This window comes from Equus quagga, chromosome 18 (genome assembly GCF_021613505.1).
Source record: "Equus quagga isolate Etosha38 chromosome 18, UCLA_HA_Equagga_1.0, whole genome shotgun sequence".
NCBI lineage: Eukaryota > Metazoa > Chordata > Mammalia > Perissodactyla > Equidae > Equus > Equus quagga.
The window spans coordinates 49722203-49742390 of record NC_060284.1 but is presented as its reverse complement, the minus strand read 5'-3'; the positions used below and the strand labels follow the sequence as shown (position 1 = coordinate 49742390).

The following is a 20188-nucleotide window of genomic DNA, read 5'->3' as shown; positions in this document are numbered from 1 at the left end:
CTGAAGTGGAGCACACAAACTTAACCACTGGGCCAGGCCCCAGAGCTTTTTATTTTCAGTCAAGTTGAATGTATTAACCTTTTTAATGGCTTCTGGATTTTGAGTCCTAGTCAGCAACACCTTCCTCTCTAAGATTAGAAGGGAATTCTCCCATATTTTCTTCAAGTACTAGAATACTGAAGCACGTTTTCCAGATGGCTACTGATTTTTCCCAACACAATTTACTGAATATTTGATCTTTGATAGAATAATTTGAACTGGCACTTTAATCAAATTCTAAATTCCCATGTGTATTTGAGTGTTTTTCTGGACTTTCTTTTTTGTTCTATTAATTTATCAATACCACTCTGTTTTAATTATTATGGATCTTCTTTTTCCAGGTTTTCCAGGCTATGGGTATAGTTTACTTTTCCATACAATTTTAGAATCAGATTGTCTATTAAAAAATTCTGTTGGTGTATTTTGTTGGGGTCACATTAAGTTGATAAATTTGTATAGAGAAAACTGACATCTTTCTGATGAGGAATCTACCTAACCAAATCATAGTGTCTTTTCATTTATTCAAATCTCCTTTTGTGCCTTTCAGGAATATTTTAAAGTTTTCATATAGGTGTAGTACATTTCTTAGTAAGATCATTCCTATTTTATCTTTTGCTATTCCTATTGAAAATGAGGCCTTTTCTTACATTTTTCTTTTTCTTTTTTAATAGTCTTGCTTGTATTAGTATATGCTACAAATGCAAGTGGTAGGAATACAGAACTGTTTTCCTTTCTTTTGTAATTTTTTGAATTAATCATAGAATCATTTCTATAATAGTGATTGATTTCTTTAGCTTCTTAAAAATATTTACAGATATTCATACTAGATGGTGCATTTACATCTACAGTATATTGAATGAATTCTGTTGTAAATGGAATAAGCTTTGAGCTCTCAACAGGATATTTTCCCTCTATTTTTTTAAAAATAAGACACTAGTGCACTGCCACTATTTTACAGGAAAAAAACACAATGGATATAAAACTTAAAAAAATATATCACTCAAATTTAGTTCCAATTCTTACCAATATTTTTACGTATTTGTAATCTATGATTTCTTGTTATATTCTCTTTTCAACTGTTTTTATATTTTGAATTAAAATGGATAAATTAATGAAAAAGTGCTGAGTCTCTCTTGAGTTCTAGTGTTTTGTCTCTCGGTTGGGACAAACAGTACCAGCTGCTCCACAGGAGGTGGCTTCATTGGTTGTGTGAGAGAGTCCATGAGAAGCTCTACGCATATCCTTTCCTTTGCTCTTACTGGTCGCCAAGAGGATGGCAGCTGTCATGGATCAAGAGTGTGCTTTGCCCTGCCTGACCTAACAGGTCCCACCACAGACTGAGGAGTATAACCTGATTAATTGTGCAAGTGCCAACCAGGGTGGCTCTCCCTGCTGGAAAGCAGTGTTCCAAGGGTTGTCATAATGCTCTCTCTCCTCTCTTCCCTCCAGGCCTGCTTTGTGAAGACAACATTGACGACTGTGCTGGGGGTCCCCACTGTCTTCATGGTGGTCAGTGTGTGGATAGGATTGGGGGCTACAGTTGTCGCTGCTTGCCTGGCTTTGCCGGAGAGCGGTGTGAGGGGGACATCAATGAGTGCCTCTCCAGCCCCTGCAGCTCTGAGGGCAGCCTGGACTGCATACAGCTCATCAACGACTACCTGTGTGTCTGCCACAGGGCCTTCACCGGTGAGAGCCCCTCCAGCCTCTCCAGCCACTCTGCCTCCGAGGGGGCTTTCAGTGAGGAAGTGGGGCCCTGTATACACGTCCAAGACCCAAGTGAAGCTTTTCATTATATGTGAAAACCTAGACCAGCTTAATTCACGGGCCCAATTTTTTCTTACGTCTATGCTCCATGGATGTTATGATCAATCTCTACCGTTTCTTTTTCCTGAGAGACACTTTTTCTTTTGTTATACATTGATTGTATCATACTGGAGCAGAAATATAAAAAAAGAAATAGAATGCTGAGGGTAGTTGAGCAAAATAACGTTTTTTAAGTGTGGCAAAATACACACAACATAAAGTTTGCCATCTTGGCCATTTTAAAATATACTATTCAGTGGTATTATGCACGTTCACATTGTTGTGCTACCATCACCACCATCCATCCACAGAACTCTTTTTATCTGAGCAAAATAGCATCTTGTTTTCAAGAAGCTTACATCTAACTGTGCCTTCTTTGGCATCTAGTGACTTGAGTTTCTGGGTAGTTGCTGCCACTGTGACCTTCTTTCCAACTCTGGGACCCAGAGAGACTTAGGATCTTCTAGGGTGCTTAAGGGGAGTAGGTCCAAATTTGGGTGTGTTAAATCAAAAATCAGTTGATGAGGGTCTGGACTTTCTCAGGCTTCTTTTTTTTCATCACAGATCATAACGATGACCAACTCCTGCTTCAGAGTAGGAGCTTTACCACGGGCGCTCACTAGTTACTTCTGGAGAAGGGCAGCTCGGTGACCTTTTGGGACTAAAATAGTTGTTTGTATCTAAATGTGGTAGTATCATCAGATGCTCAGATTAGAAATCTGTCTTGCATTTCTGGGGTCATTCCAAATCTTATACTGTAGTAGTATTCCTTGGGAGTCATATAATAGGTTGCAGTAGTCTACGAATAATTTGGCAAGTTGGACTCTGCTACATTCTGAGCCCATCTGCAAACTTCCTTCCTTCCAATTTTAAAGCTATGTTACCTTTAAGAACTTTGGAATTTTATAAAGATTGGAAGGGCTTTTGCAATATGGAAGATGCCTGGATGGAATATCAAAAGAGAAACAATCCATTATGAATATCATACCTATTGAGGCAGTGCTGGACAGAAAGAGTTTGAACAATCTGTCTACAGTCTCATATTAGCCATGATGTGCTTGGGAAGCCAGAGAGGCAAAGCTGGCTTCTGGTCCTTTCACTGCCTCAGAGGCTTCCTTTATCTGGAAACACTGACAAGTACTTACCAAGAAAGAGGGCACACATGAAGGAAGGAATGGAGACCACCTTGAAGTAGGGTCCCACAGCCAGGAAGTAGTGTTTGTGCATTTCCCACGTTTGTGAATGAAAAAAAATCCCTTGAGCTCCCTGATTGTAATTATTGTGGGATGCTGATGCTGAGATGAAGATCGAGGGACCGTTGGTCTCTGACCGTGTGTCCATGTGATACCTGCTCTTGGTTAGGGGCTGCTGCTGTGCTTGGAAGAGACAAACATCTGTAACTCTTGCCTATTAATTCTGGTTGGCCAAAATTATTACTATTTTAATTTCCTTTTTCAAGCTGCCTCTTTCCTTCTAATTGACTATAAGCCAGATGAGGCCCATCTCCTGCTATGTGCCAAGAGGGCCCAGCTGTGCCTCCATGTCTCCCCCATGATTTCAGTTGCTTAATTTACTTTGTGTTGGAGCAGTGGCCTCTATATGCCTTCTATTTTAGAACTGTTTCTAGAGAAAATTAACTCTGGGAAAATTAAACTGTATTTTAAAGCAGTACCAGTCAGGTTACAGAAAGGCTAGAAAATGATTGAAAAGAGATGTTACAGATGAAAATTTTCTATAAGCTGGAAATCATCATTTAGATGTCTTGGCCTGGAGTAGCCTCTCCTGTGAAGTAGATGATGTTAACAAAGTAGAGTGAAAGTTTTGCTAAATGTTCTTTGACTTGTGAAAGGTAAAGTGCCTTAAAAAAACCTGAGGCATCATTTTTGGTGAGATTAGAGTCGTTTTTCGCATCCATCCTGTTTGGGGATGTATGCCATGTGTCCTTATTGCATAGGTGAGACAGATGAGGAACTGGCCTGAGCCAGTGATGGGTCAACCATGTGGAGATCCGGTCTGTGTTTCCTTCATCTTATGCTCCCTTAGGCTGAGAACTGAACCCTCACACCTCTTGCTCCATATCTAATCCTCTGGCTAGTTCACAACCCAGCAGTGTTCTGTTCGGTAGCTTGTAGTTCCTACTTCTGCCTTTTGAAACTCCTTTTCATCTTCTGCTTTGAGGTCGTCACTGTGAAACTTTCATCGATGTGTGTCCCCAGATGCCTTGCCTTAATGGAGGCACTTGTGCTGTGGCCAGCAACATGCCTGATGGTTTCATTTGTCGTTGTCCCCCGGTAAGTGCTTTGTTGAATGGTTAAGGAGCATGCTCTCTTTCACACAGTCTGTGACAAAGCTGAAATTAAACCTGGTTTTTTCAAGCTCCATGGGGAACTTTCTGGGTGGGGAGATTTCTTAATTTTATCTCTTTCAGAAGAAAGTGCTTAGGTTTTCCATGTAAAGCTGTTAAGATACTCCCAGAAACAGTGAGCTCCCTAATCTGTGACTGTCAGTCTTCAGAAGCACCAAGGAAAAACCACAACAAGTTGTGGAATGTTCCCTTGAAAACAGGACTACTGTCTGACTTCTGAGTCCTATGCTGGAGGGTGGTCTTGCTGCCCAGACTGGGGTAGAGTTGCTTACATTCCTTAGCAGCAACTATTTGGGAGCAAGATGTTTCTTAAACTAGAAGGAAGCCTAGTTTTAGCCACTTGCTGGCAAACTCTTTTGCCACTGCCAGAGGCTAAAACCTCCCTAGAGCAGAGATCACTATATGTGGGGAGATACCAAAAGGAAACATGTCCAGTGACCTTGGCCTGGGCTGATCAGGAAGTATAAGAATGAAATGACACAGGAAAGTTTTTTTAGATACCCAAACCTCCTGAAATGATATTTTCCCCCCTGTAAAGCCATTATATGACAGTTAGAGAAGGTGCTTATAGATACAATGTCACCTGACTCATCCCACCATGACCTGTGGACTTAGTTTCTAGAAGTGAGCTCCTAAAGGGAGAGAATTCTACATTCATCCCGTGGAATCTTCAGCCCTCACCTATAGGTTGACTTGAAGAAGTCTCTTCCTAGAACTTGGTCCAGGAGGCTACATGGAGGATCTTAGCCAAGCATCCAGTCTTTCTCTCCCCAGGGGTGTGACAGGGAAGGGATTAGGAGGGAAAACGGGTCATGCCCTCAAGAGTCGGTCCACCATCCTCATTTGTTCACTGATTTCCACAGGGATTCTCCGGGGCAAGATGCCAGAGCAGCTGTGGACAAGTGAAGTGTAGGAGAGGGGAGCAGTGTGTGCACACGGCCTCAGGACCCCGCTGCTTCTGCCCCAACCCCCAGGACTGCGAGTCCAGCTGTGCCAGTAACCCCTGCCAGCATGGGGGCAGCTGCTACCCTCAGCGCCAGCCTCCTTACTACTCGTGCCAGTGCTCTCCACCATTCTGGGGCAGCCGCTGTGAACTCTACACAGCCCCCACTAGCACCCCGCCTGACACCTGTCTGAGCCAGTATTGTGCTGACAAAGCTCGTGATGGCGTCTGCGATGAGGCCTGCAACAGCCACGCCTGCCAATGGGATGGGGGTGACTGTTCCCTCACTATGGAGAACCCCTGGGCCAACTGCTCCTCCCCACTTCCCTGCTGGGATTACATCAACAACCAATGTGATGAGCTGTGCAACACGGCTGAGTGCCTATTTGACAATTTTGAATGCCAGGGGAACAGCAAGACATGCAAGTAAGGGTCCACGGTCCCCAGAAGCTGAGGGAGACTGTCACTAACATACCTCAGTTTCTTGTTCTTACTCCTAACCACTCCAGTGCTTCAACCCAAGCTGCCTCTGCTTTTCAGACTGGCGCCCTGAAGGTCCTCTTCTTCCTGGTGTCAGCCTTGTCCCATCACACGCTACCCCGTGCTCTCCCTTGCTGACAGAGGTCCAGGAATGCTCATTGCACAACCACCCCCTCTCTGCCTATCTCTGCCTTCTCACCTGCTGCTCTCGTGACCTCCCAGGGGAAATAACTTTGGAAGTGGTGTTACCCACTCTCAGGCAGCCTCTCACATAACCTGCCTGCAGGATGGATGGAAAGGTCTGTACTCTCTCTGTTCACCCCATCCTTTCCCTAGGACTGGGTTCCCCATCTGGATTTATCAAGGAGCGTACACTAGATTAGGCCACTTAACCCTGCTGGTCTTCATTGTTGCAGTTATAGGGTGTTTTATGGTTTACATAGAATCTTTCCTTTTAGCCATCCCATTGAATTTAACCCTGATTAATTCTCAACAACCTTGTGAGGCATAGGTATTGTTAATAGTCTTTCACAGGTGAGGGAACTGAGACCTGGGATGTTAAAGGTCTTGCCAAAGCACATGAGCTATTCCTGACTCCTCATCTCTTCACTGAGCTAGTGTGGCAAGTTGAACCAAATCATGTCACTATCAAGGGGTGGGGGAGGAGAGGAGAGTGTAGATGAAATGGTTTGTGCATCATTCAGGTTTTGGGACTCAATTTCCTATTCTCAGTATTTGAAAGAGGCTGTACAAGTTAGATCTGGTATCCTGTATGAGACATACCCCTCACTGCCTACCTTCCATAGTTGGTATTCAGTTTTGATTGGGAAAGAAATGGGCCATAGTGACATGGCCCTCTGTATAGCAACTCTTGATGGTTCAAGGCTATGTGTCCAGTTTCTGGAAGAATCTTCTAGAGGCAGCTTATACTTCTGAAAGCCTGTTGTTACCTCACAGGAGCAGTAGATACAAAAACAGAGGAAGTATGAACCAGGTTGATTTTTGTTTCAAATACACAGCTTTGTTTACAAATCTGACTTAACAAGATTACGAGCTGCCTGGGGCCCCATAAGCCTGTGTAGCATAGTGAGCTCAGTGCTGTTTCTCATTCATGGAGCATTCACTGATGTTAAGTGGCATAGACTATACGTACTTATGATGTCAGGGATAGGCGATTCGGGGAAGGCTTCCCGGGGCATTTGGGACTTGATCTGGGCCACAGAGGACAGGTAGGAAAATCCACAGTAATTCCAAGTGGAAAACCAAATAGAGCTCCAGTCAAGTCTGAACTCCCTTCCTTGTTCTCTCCCTCCTCTGCCTCCACCTGCCTAGATATGACAAATACTGTGCAGACCACTTCAAAGACAACCATTGTGACCAGGGATGCAACAGCGAGGAGTGTGGCTGGGATGGACTAGACTGTGCTGCTGACCGGCCAGAGAACCTGGCAGAGGGTACCCTGGTAATTGTCGTGCTGATGCCACCTGAACAACTACGTCAGGATGCCCGCAGCTTCTTGCGGGCACTGGGCACTCTGCTCCACACCAACCTGCGCATTAAGCGGGACTCCCAGGGGGGCCTCATGGTCTATCCCTATTATGGTGAGAAGTCAGCTGTTGTGAAGAAGCCGAGGATGACACGCAGGTCCCTTCCTAGTGATGAAGAACAGGAGGTGGCTGGGTAGGTTTTTGGTTTCTGAATTTCTTCAAGCTTAATTTTATAAAGCTGAGCACTTTGATACACAGAAGTCATAACTGAACCTATAAAAATGCGAATCCCAAACAAACAGAGCAGTGTATCAGGTCAAACAAACTGATTATCACAGTACTTATGCTTAAGGCTCAAGGTTTGCCTTGATCTTGGGATCCTGAAGGGTGGGCTGGAGCAAGCAGGAGGCAGGATGTCTGGAAGCCCTCCTCAAATGCTAGAATCTCTGTCGTTTTGCCAGTGTTGCCTCAAATCCCTTTAGTAGTGACTCCTCCTTTGTACTAATCATTGCCCTCTTTTCAAGGCCCTTCATTTGTAATATAATTCTCTTTGATGAGGGTAATAATTTCCAATTGTTTTGTCATTCATACCCCACTATTTGTTGGTATATCCCGCACCTTTCAACTCTATAGCTAGCTGAGATAGGGATGCAGAAACAAAGGAGAATAAGAACCAAAAGTATGGGGGGGTATATTTTTAGAGTAGCACTATGTGCTGCTGAGTACCTAGGAAGGGGTGAAAGAAGACCACCCAACCAGGAGAGCACCGAAGTCCAGCGCTACCCAGTTTTCTCACCTTGTCCTGTGTGCCTGAGTCAGAAGGCTTAGACTCACCCAGACCAAAGCAGGTGAGACATCGCCTGAGTGGGAAGTAGTGTTTAGGATCTGAAGGGACAATATCTTAATTTCTGAGATCTTTCTGGAGGCAGCATCACAGAGATGGAAAGCGTGATGCTCAAGGTGAGGAAGGAAGGATCACATAACCCTTTCTGACTCATCTTGCTTGACTGGCACCTTCTGTTTTACTTAGCATTTCCCTTTTTCCTCTTTCCCTTGGCATTTCACAGCTCTAAGGTATTTCTGGAAATTGACAACCGGCAGTGTGTTCAAGATTCAGACCAGTGCTTCAAGAACACAGATGCAGCAGCAGCTCTTCTGGCTTCTCATGCCATCCAGGGGACCCTGTCGTACCCTCTTGTGTCTGTCGTCAGTGAGTGGCACTGGTCTTAAGGGGAAAGTATGGGGGTGAAAGGCATCACTTGGGAGCAAAGAGAAAACATCACACTTTTCAATGTGCAGTTCTCTATTTTTCAGGGCTGGTGAGGTCAAAGCTACCCTCTAAATGAATTTGATGCGAATATTGAAAGGTCGATATTTTGTTCAGCGCTTTCCCTGTCTCTCCGCCCTTTCAGGTGAATCCTTGACTCCAAAACGCACTCAGCTTCTCTATCTACTTGCTGTTGCTGTTGTCATCATCCTGTTTATTATCCTGCTGGGGGTTATCATGGCAAAACGAAAGCGTAAGCATGGCTCCCTCTGGCTGCCTGAAGGTTTCACCCTTCGCCGAGACTCCAGCAATCACAAGCGTCGTGAGCCAGTGGGACAGGATGCCGTGGGGCTGAAGTAAGAGGGTTTGCCAACAAGCTACTGTCACAGTGGTAATGAGCAGGGATAAATTGAAAAGCAGGTCTTGTTGAATCATGTTTCTAAATTCTGAGCTCTGGCCACACCACATTATCACACTTGACCATGATTCTGAATGTCTACTGAGTGACTATGAAATAATAGTCTGGATGCTTCTATTCTGTATATATTATTGCAGTGATGCTCAGCTTCTGTGTTGAGGCACACTTTTGTTGTGAGCTCTTGATCATTGGGAAAGGAAAGGATATTTTCTCAGGCGATGGGATGTAAGATACTGCCCATCCTTTGTATACAGGCCAAGGCGCCTGAAAGTCTGAGTATAGCCACGAGAGTGTGTCATGGTGGAAGAAGTTGAAAACCATTCTATTAGTTTGTAACATAATCTCTGCTTTTATTTTTCCCCTTCATAATTCTGTCATATCAGGAATCTCTCAGTGCAAGTCTCAGAGGCTAACCTAATTGGTTCCGGAACAAGTGAACATTGGGTCGATGATGAAGGGCCACAGCCAAAGAAAGCCAAGGTAAGCTGGCCATGGTAGAACCACCACTGTCAGCCATTAGCTGATCACATTTCAATTTGTGTCCTTTGGTATCTAGAGTGTCCCGGAAGGGAGAAAAGGGTGATAGTCTTTGTATGTTGCTTAGGCAATGACCATCCCAGGGTGTCATGAAAGGCAGGAATCTTGAGGTCGTTGATGGCCTTAGGTTACCTGTGTATGTTTTTCAATAAGAACTCTTTAAAAATAATGAAACAAACATGCTTCCTTCCTCAAGTGTCATGCTGATGGTAGTCGAATAAGGACTGATGTGTGTAAATAGCATTTCTTCATGGCTAGCTCTCTCCCTTATCGTTTCTGGACACTTTTCCTTCTGGAAGGGAAGGTGGAATTAAACAGGGAAAGAAAGTCAGTGACCATTGAGTTTGGAGGCTCTGCATCTTGAGCCCAGGAAACTAAAGCCATATGGAAGTCAGAAGTAGATTGGGCTGAAGCTGATGTGAAAAAGGAGACCATCCTTCTATCCATAGCTCTACATGGCTGGGATATGCATGTATCCCATAGATATTCTAGATTAGCTACAGAAATGAATGCTTGAAGAATGCAGGCATGTAGTACAGCATGATGGTTAGGACATTGCTTTAGTTATAATCAGAACTGGATTCTAAAACACTGCTACTTGGTAGCTACCAAATTACTTAATCTCTTTTTACTTAATTATCCGTATCTGTAAAATAGGGACAATAATAATTCTTTCCCCTGTGAGTTGTGAGGATTAAACACAATGATACATGTAAAGCGCCTTACCTATTTTCTGTCACATACTAAATATTCAATGAAGGCTAGTTGCTTTTTAAATTATAATAATAATTATCATTCAACAAATATTTCCTGAGTGCTTGCTATGTGCTGGGCAACCTCGAACGAGTCTTGTTCCATATTCTCACGAACCTTGCGGTCTAGAGGTAGAGACTTCCATGTAGTGCCTTGGTAGCACTTCATACATAGTCAGTTAAATAGAGGTAGGCAGAGTGTGCTTTTTAGGACCAAAAAGAGGAATTAAAGTCTAATTTGTATTTGAAAAGTAGGTAAGAGTTAATCAAACAAAGAATTGGGAGAGACCATGGCAGGCAGAGGAACAACAGAGGCAAAAGCCCAGAAGCAAGAAAATGGTGCTTCGGGGTTCTATAGGTAGCATATTAGGTAGGTAATATAGGTGACATGTTAGGGCTGCAGCCTAGAGTTTGAGATGGTCGGTTGGGAGAGTTGGACAGATGATGCAGGTGAGGTAAATAGGAACCATATCACGAGGGCAGTTGGAAGCAGATGCAGTTAATAATCTGGAGGGGTAGACTAGGAGGAGAGAGAAAGCTGGGGGGAGATTAGAAGTGGTGGGAGGCTCTGGACTAGGTCCTTGTCTGCAGTTCCTGGTGGTGGGCCAGATTGATAGGAGAGTTGTTTTCCCCTCTCAGGCTGAAGATGAGGCTTTACTCTCAGAAGAAGATGACCCCATTGATCGACGTCCATGGACACAGCAGCACCTTGAAGCTGCAGATATCCGTAGGACACCATCGTTGGCTCTCACTCCCCCGCAGGCAGAGCAGGAGGTGGATGTGCTGGACGTGAATGTCCGTGGCCCAGGTCAGCACCTGCAAGCTTCCCCTTTTCACTAGGGCATGCCTGCCCTTGGTTCTGCAGTGTTGTCCTTGTGTTGACCCCACTTAATGATATGCCCTCTGCCAATGTCACAGATTCTAAATCAGCATGAAGAAACGAATGCTTAAAGAATAGAGGCATGCAGAAATTATTAATTTACCTGAGAGGAAAGGGGAGGATTTCACATTGCTTCACATACAGCATGCTTGAGAACAGGCTGATTATATGGGATAGATTTTACTAGGATAGAAAGATAATATCCCCAATCAGAAGGCTAGAGAATTAGTTTAGTTGGCACCTGAGTGCATATAGTTATGTTAATATTGGATATTTCAAATTGTTGTCCAATTCAAAATAACATAGCACTTAGAAACTTGAAGAGAAAAGCTTGTTTACTTAGAAAAGATCCCCCAGCTTAAAATGACTCTCACTTTCCCTTTACTCTTTACAGAAGGAACAATATCAGAGGAAAAGTAGGTGCCAAATGTAAAATGAATTGCCAATTAGGAACCACAGGGATTTTTTTCCCCATAAGAAGAACTTTACTCAAATTGAACTTTTCCAACAATAGATTTAATTGAACATTAACGTCCTTCTCCTCCTTGAATACTTTTTGGAATTTTCCTTTCCTGTAGATGGGTGCACTCCACTGATGCTGGCTTCTCTCCGAGGAGGCAGCTCAGATCTGAGTGATGAAGATGAAGATGCAGAGGACTCCTCTGCCAACATTATCACAGACTTGGTCTACCAGGGTGCCAGCCTCCAGGCCCAGACAGACCGGACTGGTGAGATGGCCCTGCACCTTGCAGCCCGCTACTCAAGAGCTGATGCTGCCAAGCGTCTGCTGGATGCAGGTGCAGATGCCAATGCCCAGGACAACATGGGCCGCTGCCCTCTCCATGCTGCAGTGGCAGCTGATGCACAAGGTGTCTTCCAGGTAAAGAACATGAGAAGACTTGGTTCCTTATGGATCTATAATGTTTTATCTTTGTTAAGACACTTAATATCCCGTTATATTTGTTCAATAATTCTTTGAGAGAATAAGGCAGTTAGTAGAGTCATGCTTGCTAGACGGAAAAGCAGGAAAAGCGAGGCAGGCAAACTGACTTAACTCTGTACAGCCAGATAGTGATAGAACCAACAGCAGATAACACAAGTCTTCTGATTCTTAATCACTGTTCTTTTCGATGTGCAAAATGCCTCCCAAATGAATGGATCAGATAGGAGTCTTACCTGTTATAAAGCCTTTGACTAGTGCCAGCTTCTCTCCGTAAATTTATCTGACCATATGGGCTTCCAGCTGCTCCTTGGTGGTTTTCTTGACGTGAGTTCACAGTGTACTCCTTGAGGCCCTTTTATTTTACCCTTACGAGGAAATTGAAAGTATTCTGAATCAGCTTAAACTAACGCCATAATTGAAATTATCGTATTTTCCCACACCTCCTTCTTTCTTTAGAAAGTAGAAATACATCACTTTACATGAGCCATTGTCTCTTGAGCATCCATTTATTTGTACTTTCATTCAACAAATATTTATTGATTGACCATGGTAGAATTTTGGGCACAAAGATAACGAGACATTCCGTCCCTTCCAGGCACTTACAGTGTAGCTTCAGCTCTGATGCTTTTGTTTCTTTTCTTAGCTTCATGATTTTCCTTAATCCAGGTGACTCTGTTTTCTGTACGTTCTCCTCTTCTAGATTCTGATCCGCAACCGAGTAACTGATCTAGATGCCAGGATGAATGATGGTACCACACCCCTGATCCTGGCTGCCCGCCTGGCTGTGGAGGGAATGGTGGCAGAACTGATCAACTGCCAAGCAGATGTGAATGCAGTGGATGACCATGGTAGGGACAAAAGGCAGGGATTCAAATTCTCCCCTGAAAAGCATGCCTCTAAGGAGGAAAATTGTTACATGATCCTTAAAGAACTGTCTCAGATCTGAATCCACTGAAGATTAATTCATTAATTCTTCCTTTTCGACATATTGAGTTCAGAGAACTGGACCAGTGGGAAGTCCATAGATGAAGATGGGAAGGGATCTTTAGTGAGGGTTCTTGGTCCTCAAAGCAGGTCTGTGAAAGGTAGATCGCATAGATTTCCTGTGTAGATTCCCAGCGATACCACTCTTGATACGAGGACTTATGAGAGCTGACTTCACTCGGGGGGTTGTCAGAGATCCTGAATACACAGTCTGACATGTAATAAATAAATAGGTTGTTGTCTTCAGTGTGTGATTGGTAGATCCTCCAATGGTCGATTGTGCCATGTGGAGGATGTGGGTACCGTAGACAAGTGGTCCTTTACACAGAGGTTTTCTGAAGGCCAGCCAGCCTGTAGAAGTATTTCTAGAACAGAGGAACAAGAAGATAACACTTAGGTTTTTCCTATGGGCCTTCACAGAGAACTGGCTTTCTGTTGCTCTCTGGGAAGTTTAAGGTTTTCTTGTATAAGTCATGATGTTTCCTTCTACTAGGAGTAGCTCACGTCCTTCTAAACTCTTGTCTGCTTATAAAAATGTTCTTCCTTGCAGGAAAATCTGCTCTTCACTGGGCAGCTGCTGTCAATAATGTGGAGGCGACCCTTTTGCTGTTGAAAAATGGGGCCAACCGAGACATGCAGGACAACAAGGTACAGTCTGGGCTCTGAGCTGGAGGGCAGGCATGGCAGCGCCTCAGATTAGAAGGCCTTCCCTTTTGTCCTGTAGCTCCTCCTGTGATATGTATAGACAAAGATGAAGGCAGGTTGGAAAGGAAGTTGGTCCAGAGAGCTTGAGGAAGGGTGTTGGGCTTCTCCAGAGCAGTGTCAGGATGGAGCCCTCTGTCTGCTCAGCACTCAGTCTGAACCGGGCTGTGCTGTAAATAACTGGCGTGGCCTTCTCCGCCTCTCTTTTCTCTGACATTTCTCTTCTCCTGCTCTCAGTTCTGTTCACACTCACTTCCTTTTCTCCTGTGTGTTTTCATTTTTTCCCACTGCTCTTTTCTCTCCTGTTGGACACCATGATGTTTTCCTCTTTACTTTTCTTCCTGAGTTTTATGTCAGGCTTCCCCTCTCTCACTCATCTTATCTTGTCTCATTTATTTCCTCTGTTCCCTTATTTTAGTTCTTTCTTGAACACGTTTTATCTCTTCTTCTTTTTATTTTCCCTTATTTTTGCCATTTCTGTACATGCTCTAGGTTCTTCCCCTCCTACCTGTCTTATTTCTAACTCTTTTTCCTCTTAAAACCCTATTTCGGTGAGCTCAGTGCTCTTTTAAGTGACTCTCTGGCCCAGTGGCATGTTTAATTTCATACATTCCCCATTAAGGTGATAACATCCTCAATGAGGGAAAATTGATTGTTGAGGAGGTGCGAAATCATCTTACTCTTTTGTATATAAAATGCAGATATCCATTCAGTACATGGGTAGATATACAATTTATCTGTGGTATTAAAATTTCATGTGGGAGGGAGTTAGGAAAAAAATGTCTAAGGGAATGATAATAACAAAAAGATTGAGAAACTGCTGTATTCTCAAGAACGTTATTAAAATGTGCTCTATCTGGGCCTTTTCTGCAGGAAGAGACACCTCTGTTTCTTGCTGCCCGGGAGGGGAGCTATGAAGCAGCCAAGATTCTCTTAGACCATTTTGCCAATCGGGACATCACAGACCATATGGATCGTCTTCCTCGGGATGTGGCTCGGGACCGCATGCACCATGACATTGTCCGCCTCCTGGACGAGTACAATGTGACACCAAGCCCTCCAGGCACTGTGCTGACTTCTGCTCTTTCACCTGTCATCTGTGGGCCCAACAGATCTTTCCTCAGTCTGAAGCACACCCCAATGGGCAAGAAGCCTAGACGGCCCAATGCCAAGAGTGCCATGCCCACTAGCCTCCCTAACCTTGCCAAGGAGACCAAGGATGCCAAGGGTAGTAGGAGGAAGAAGTCTCTGAGTGATAAGGGCCAGCTCTCTGAGAGCTCAGTGACTTTATCCCCTGTTGATTCCCTAGAATCTCCTCACACATATGTTTCTGACACCACATCCTCTCCAATGATTACATCTCCTGGAATCTTACAGGCTTCACCCAACCCTATGTTGGCCGCTGCTGCACCCCCTGCCCCAGTTCATGCGCAGCATGCACTCTCTTTCTCTAACCTTCATGAGATGCAGCCTTTGTCTCATGGGGCCAGCACTGTGCTGCCCTCAGTGAGCCAGCTGCTGTCCCACCACCACATTGTTCCCCCAGGCAATGGCAGTGCAGGGAGCTTGGGTAGGCTACATCCAGTCACTGTGCCAGCAGATTGGATGAACCGCATGGAGATGAATGAGACCCAGTACAATGAGATGTTTGGTATGGTCCTGGCTCCAGCTGAGGGCACCCACCCTGGCATAGCTCCCCAGAGCAGGCCACCTGAAGGGAAGCATATAACTACCCCTCGGGAGCCCTTGCCCCCCATTGTGACTTTCCAGCTAATCCCCAAAGGCAGTATTACCCAGCCAGCTGGGGCTCCCCAGCCTCAGTCCAATTGCCCTCCTGCTGTTGCAGGCCCCCTGCCCACCATGTACCAGATTCCAGAAATGGCTCGTTTGCCCAGTGTGGCATTCCCCACTGCCATGATGCCCCAGCAGGATGGGCAGGTTGCTCAAACCATTCTGCCAGCCTATCATCCTTTTCCAGCCTCTGTGGGCAAGTATCCCACACCCCCTTCACAGCATAGTTATGCTTCCTCGAATGCTGCTGAGCGAACACCCAGTCACAGTGGTCACCTCCAGGGTGAACATCCCTACCTGACACCATCCCCAGAATCTCCTGACCAGTGGTCAAGTTCATCACCCCACTCTGCTTCTGACTGGTCAGATGTGACCACCAGCCCTACTCCTGGGGGTGCTGGAGCAGGTCAGCGGGGACCTGGGACACATATGTCTGAGCCACCACGCAGCAACATGCAGGTTTACGCATGAAAAAGTCTGCCTCCAGTTTAGGGACAGAATTGCCTATTGTAAATGCTGCTGAGGAACAAATGAAGGTCATCCGGGAGAGAAATGAAGAAATCTCTGGAACCAGCCTCTGGAGGCAGAAGAGAGGAGATGCTCTTACCTTTTAGATAATGCAAGGGAAGCAATTTTATCAGCTTCACTGGCTATATGCAGAGTTTTGTAGGGGAGAGACATGGCTCCTTCTAGTCTCTTGCCCATCAAGCCAAGTTCATGGAAATGCAAGATGAATACAAGACTTGGGACCATGTTTACTCTCTTCTATTTGGAGACTAGGATGGATGCCTGTTGTAGCCCAGACAGTCTTGCAGCTTAGACTGCATTTTAAGCCCTGGGGGCTTCTGCCATATCCATGAGAAGATTCTACAGTAGAGTCCTACTGGGAACTGTGCCCTGGAATTCTGCCTGAGTTGAGCTATCTCATCTTCTCATCCTTGGAAATTCTTCTGACTTCATTTGGTGCTTTAATTTTTGCACCTTTCTATGGTTGTAGCCACACCAGCATGTTCTAGGGCAAGACCTTTGTGCTTTTACTCATTCCTGCTCTGGAAAGCAACTTCAGCCTCCTTTTTCCCCTCCTACTTTCCCAGTGCCCCTAGGAGTCTCACAGGGTTTACTTTGGTTATGGTTCTCAGCATAAACCTTTCAGGTATGTTTCTTTAGAAAATGGACCTATTATACTCTCCTACATAATAGGACTCCCAGAAGAAGAAGGGAGCAAAATATATTTCTTCGAACCCATTTTGGGGACAGGAGACCCCTTCAAGAGGCTGCACCTTAATTCTCTTGCCTGCATGTGGGGCTTCATATAAACCTTACTAGAAAGAAGGATAAAAATTGGTTGTTTTCCATTTGTGGGCCTAGTCAGGGTGACATCTTTTCCTTGGCACCATAGGTACTGTGACCTCCTTACAAAAACAAACAGACAGACAAAGGTTTGGAATGTTGGAATGACCAAGAGATAAGCTAACTCATGCAAGAAGTGGTTACCCACTGACAGGTCCCCCCCTTCCCTTCCTGCCAAGCATTCCATTGACTGCCAGCATGAAGCACATTTGTTCCCAGAGCTTAGAACCCTCGGCCTGCTTCACTCACTCATCCAGCAGGTGAAGCTAGTCCTAGCTGTTGAGCTTTTCCTTCCGTCTATCTCCACAGAAGAAAATGTCTGAGACGATATTCCCTTGCCATTTAGAACTGAACCTTCCTCAGCTCAAGGGACCCCATGACAGTCGCCCTCCCTTCGTCAGGTGATCACTGTCTCTACTTCTTGATTCTCTTTCTGATCAAAGGCCTGTTCACCAGTCTTCCCTCCACATTGTATGGTCTGAGTTACTGGTACACCCAGTAGGTTCTCACCGCACACATGGATTTTCTATGATCAAGTGCAGGAAATAGAAAGTTGACCTCGTTCTCTAGGGTCCAAGCCAGCCCTATAAGAAGGTTGGAAAGGGAGGAACTATGAGGCAGCCTTTGCTATTTTTTGCTACCTTTTCTTTTCCTTTGAAGCAGTCATGACACTGCTGTTTAGGCAACTAACAAAGACACTTATCAGGACACTTCCCTTTCCTAGCGTCACCTTCTAGATGATAATGGACAATTTCAGACTCACCGTCTTTCTCATCCTCAGGTTCAGATTGTGATTGCATCTCACCTGAGTCTCCTCTCTGTATCTGTGATCTTGGTAACTGCCTTGACCCTCTGTCAAGGGCAGAAGCATTCCAGTCATCACTAGAAATAGGAGGAGAATAGCTTTCTTCCTCTTCTCCCTGAGTCTGCTGATAATTGGTCCTGTGGTCACACTGTCACTTCTCCCTGTGCTATGATGTCATGAAACCTGGAAAATTAGTTCTGCCGGGCCCTTTTGTAGATATTAATAGTTAAATTCCCTACTCTGTTTTGGTTTGAATGATAGTCTTCATTCCCATTGGTTGGGAGTGTTTCTCAGTGCTTCTCACTTACCTGATTTATCTGTCTATGGCCCTATATGGAAACCCTGTGTGTCTGTTAGCATGGCAGTCTACAAATGGTTTTTTCAGTCTTGCCCAAGTTCATTTAACCAACAAAAATAATTAGTTCTGCCCTGACATAAGCAGATTGTTCATTCTGTGTTTTATTCTCTCATATGGCAGCTCCAGCAGCCCCTTTCATGGTGTATGACATTTTATCATTCTAAATGGTGATTCTCTATCCTTGGACCCATTTGTCAATTCACAGATGGGGAGAACCTATCTGCATGGACCACTGTGGACCCCACCACATCTGACCCTCTCTGTCATCCTGTTCCAGCCCCACGTCCTGAAAGTATCAGCCTCTGATCCAGCAGCTTGGATCTTTTATAGCCTCTCCCCTCCCTGAGCTCAATGTAGGCCTAATTTGCTTGCTTCTCCTTCTTGGGATCCTTGGGTTTTGGGGAAGGGAATGTGAAAGCTGCCATTACAGACAGGCTTCAGTGATGAGAAGGAAGACACTGCCTTTCGAGCATTTATCAATCTCCTACATTTTAAGAGCCCTTGAGTGTATAGAATCTAATAAAAGAGAAGGTAAGACGGAGAATCACTTTCTCATTTGGGTTCAGAATTGGAGACTAGGTTTTTATGGAACACATCTTTTATGCCGTCTATAGGTCATCCCCCCCCCCCATTTTTGGTTTATTTTTATTTTTATAAGTTTTTCCTTTGACTCCTGTCTGTCTGGGGGATAGATGTTTTGTTTAATTGTTTGTTTTTTCTGTTTTGTGTTAAGCATCGTTTTCTGACTTACATGATGGTGAGCGAGGGAGAGGTTTGAGGGAAAGGGAGACTGAGAGTTAAAGATTTTAATGTAAGCAATCAGCTAAGATGCTCAAGTCCATTATGTCATCCTTTATTAAATTTGCTAGTTCACAATTCTTGCATAGAAAAGAACCAAATCTGTAATGTTTCGTTGGCAGATGGTTTGGGGATTTTGGCCTTAACCAGTACGTTGAATGTATGATGACTGAGAGGACACGTTGATGTGCCCTTAGGCTCCCACTCGTAACTGTCTGGTACTATGGTTCCTTCCTTGTGTACATTTCCCTTAAAAGTGATATTATATCTGTTTGTATGAAAAACCCAGTAACCAATAAAATGACTGCGTATTCCTAACTATACATAGTAAGGAAAACGCACACTTTGTTTTTACTTTCAAAGTTTCATTCTAAAAGTAGTTAAGATGAAATTTATATGAAAGCATTTTTATCACAAAATAAAAAAGGTTACATGTCAAGTTCAGTGGCACTGCAGTTTTTATTTTCCGTTCCTGTATCCCCGGTCTCACAATGATCTAGCTCATGGGGTCGTGATTTGCTGAGAGAGAAAGCATTTTCTTTTCACTCTGAATCCCACAAAGCCTAGCACTAGGCTTCTTTTTTTCTTTCTCCAGTTGGGTCATTAATAAATGCTTTTGAGGAAAAAGCTTTTGTCAGATAGGAAGCATTGCAGGACTGAGTCACTTCTCTGTGCACTGGCTGGTGACAGGTGGACAATTGCTCAGGACAAAGTGCCTTCCACTGGAAATGGAGAGTGTTTGCTAAAGCCAGAACTGAGGATTGGGATGTAATTAAAAATATTGATGGTGCTGTTACTTAAACCATTAATTTGCAATATTATTCCTCAAATTTTGTGTAGAACTTAACATATGCAATTATAAAATATCATTTTGCATATAAATATGTTACCAAGTTTGTTCCTACGTTTGCTTTTTTTAAAGTCAATTAGTGAGACATTTGAACATAAATATTTGACTTTTGTGATCTGTATGGCATCAGCAGTCTTATATCTACATGGAGTTCATTTCCAGATTCTATTAGCAGAAACTTCTACAACACACATGCATAATACTAAATGGTAGCAGTATTTTTTAAATGACTTGACTTAAATTCTCAGGATATGTTTCAGTTAAGCAGATGAAGGAACCTTATTCAAGATCTGCACAAATATGTTTTAACACAACTGGTAACACATTGGTTATCCTGAGAGTGTTGTAATTTTAGATAAGACACTTTTGAGTCCTCATGTTGGGTTTTGTAATGGTGTAAAAAGATTGAACTTGAGAGCTAAGGAATGACTCACCAGGTCTGGTCCTCTGTAGGCTGGCCTCTCAGAGCTGGAGTTGCCTCTTCAGGCTACTTGGGAACTAAAACTTGCCCCAGGGAAATCTGCTTTGGTGGGTCTGTGCTGCAGACCACTGGGCCGCTGACCACATCCTAGCCCTGCAATTGCAAGACTAGAAACCTAGCCCTTGATTGTGTGGGGAGGATCCAGGCCTCTCCCA

General features: G+C 44.2%; 1 protein-coding gene across 1 annotated transcript in view; it reads left to right on the top strand.

Moving 5' to 3' along the window:
* NOTCH2 (notch receptor 2) overlaps nucleotides 1-19141 on the top strand; it is a 153355-nt gene extending 134214 nt beyond the window's left edge. The window contains exons 23-34 of the mRNA XM_046645378.1: nucleotides 1489-1725; nucleotides 4021-4133; nucleotides 5071-5576; nucleotides 6963-7310; nucleotides 8185-8327; nucleotides 8530-8740; nucleotides 9186-9282; nucleotides 10731-10899; nucleotides 11550-11851; nucleotides 12615-12762; nucleotides 13449-13546; nucleotides 14474-19141. Coding sequence (XP_046501334.1) covers nucleotides 1489-1725; nucleotides 4021-4133; nucleotides 5071-5576; nucleotides 6963-7310; nucleotides 8185-8327; nucleotides 8530-8740; nucleotides 9186-9282; nucleotides 10731-10899; nucleotides 11550-11851; nucleotides 12615-12762; nucleotides 13449-13546; nucleotides 14474-15862 — 3761 coding nt within the window. The 3' untranslated portion in view covers nucleotides 15863-19141. The remainder of the gene's footprint in view (nucleotides 1-1488; nucleotides 1726-4020; nucleotides 4134-5070; nucleotides 5577-6962; nucleotides 7311-8184; nucleotides 8328-8529; nucleotides 8741-9185; nucleotides 9283-10730; nucleotides 10900-11549; nucleotides 11852-12614; nucleotides 12763-13448; nucleotides 13547-14473) is intronic.
* The last annotated feature ends 1047 nt before the right edge of the window (nucleotides 19142-20188 follow it).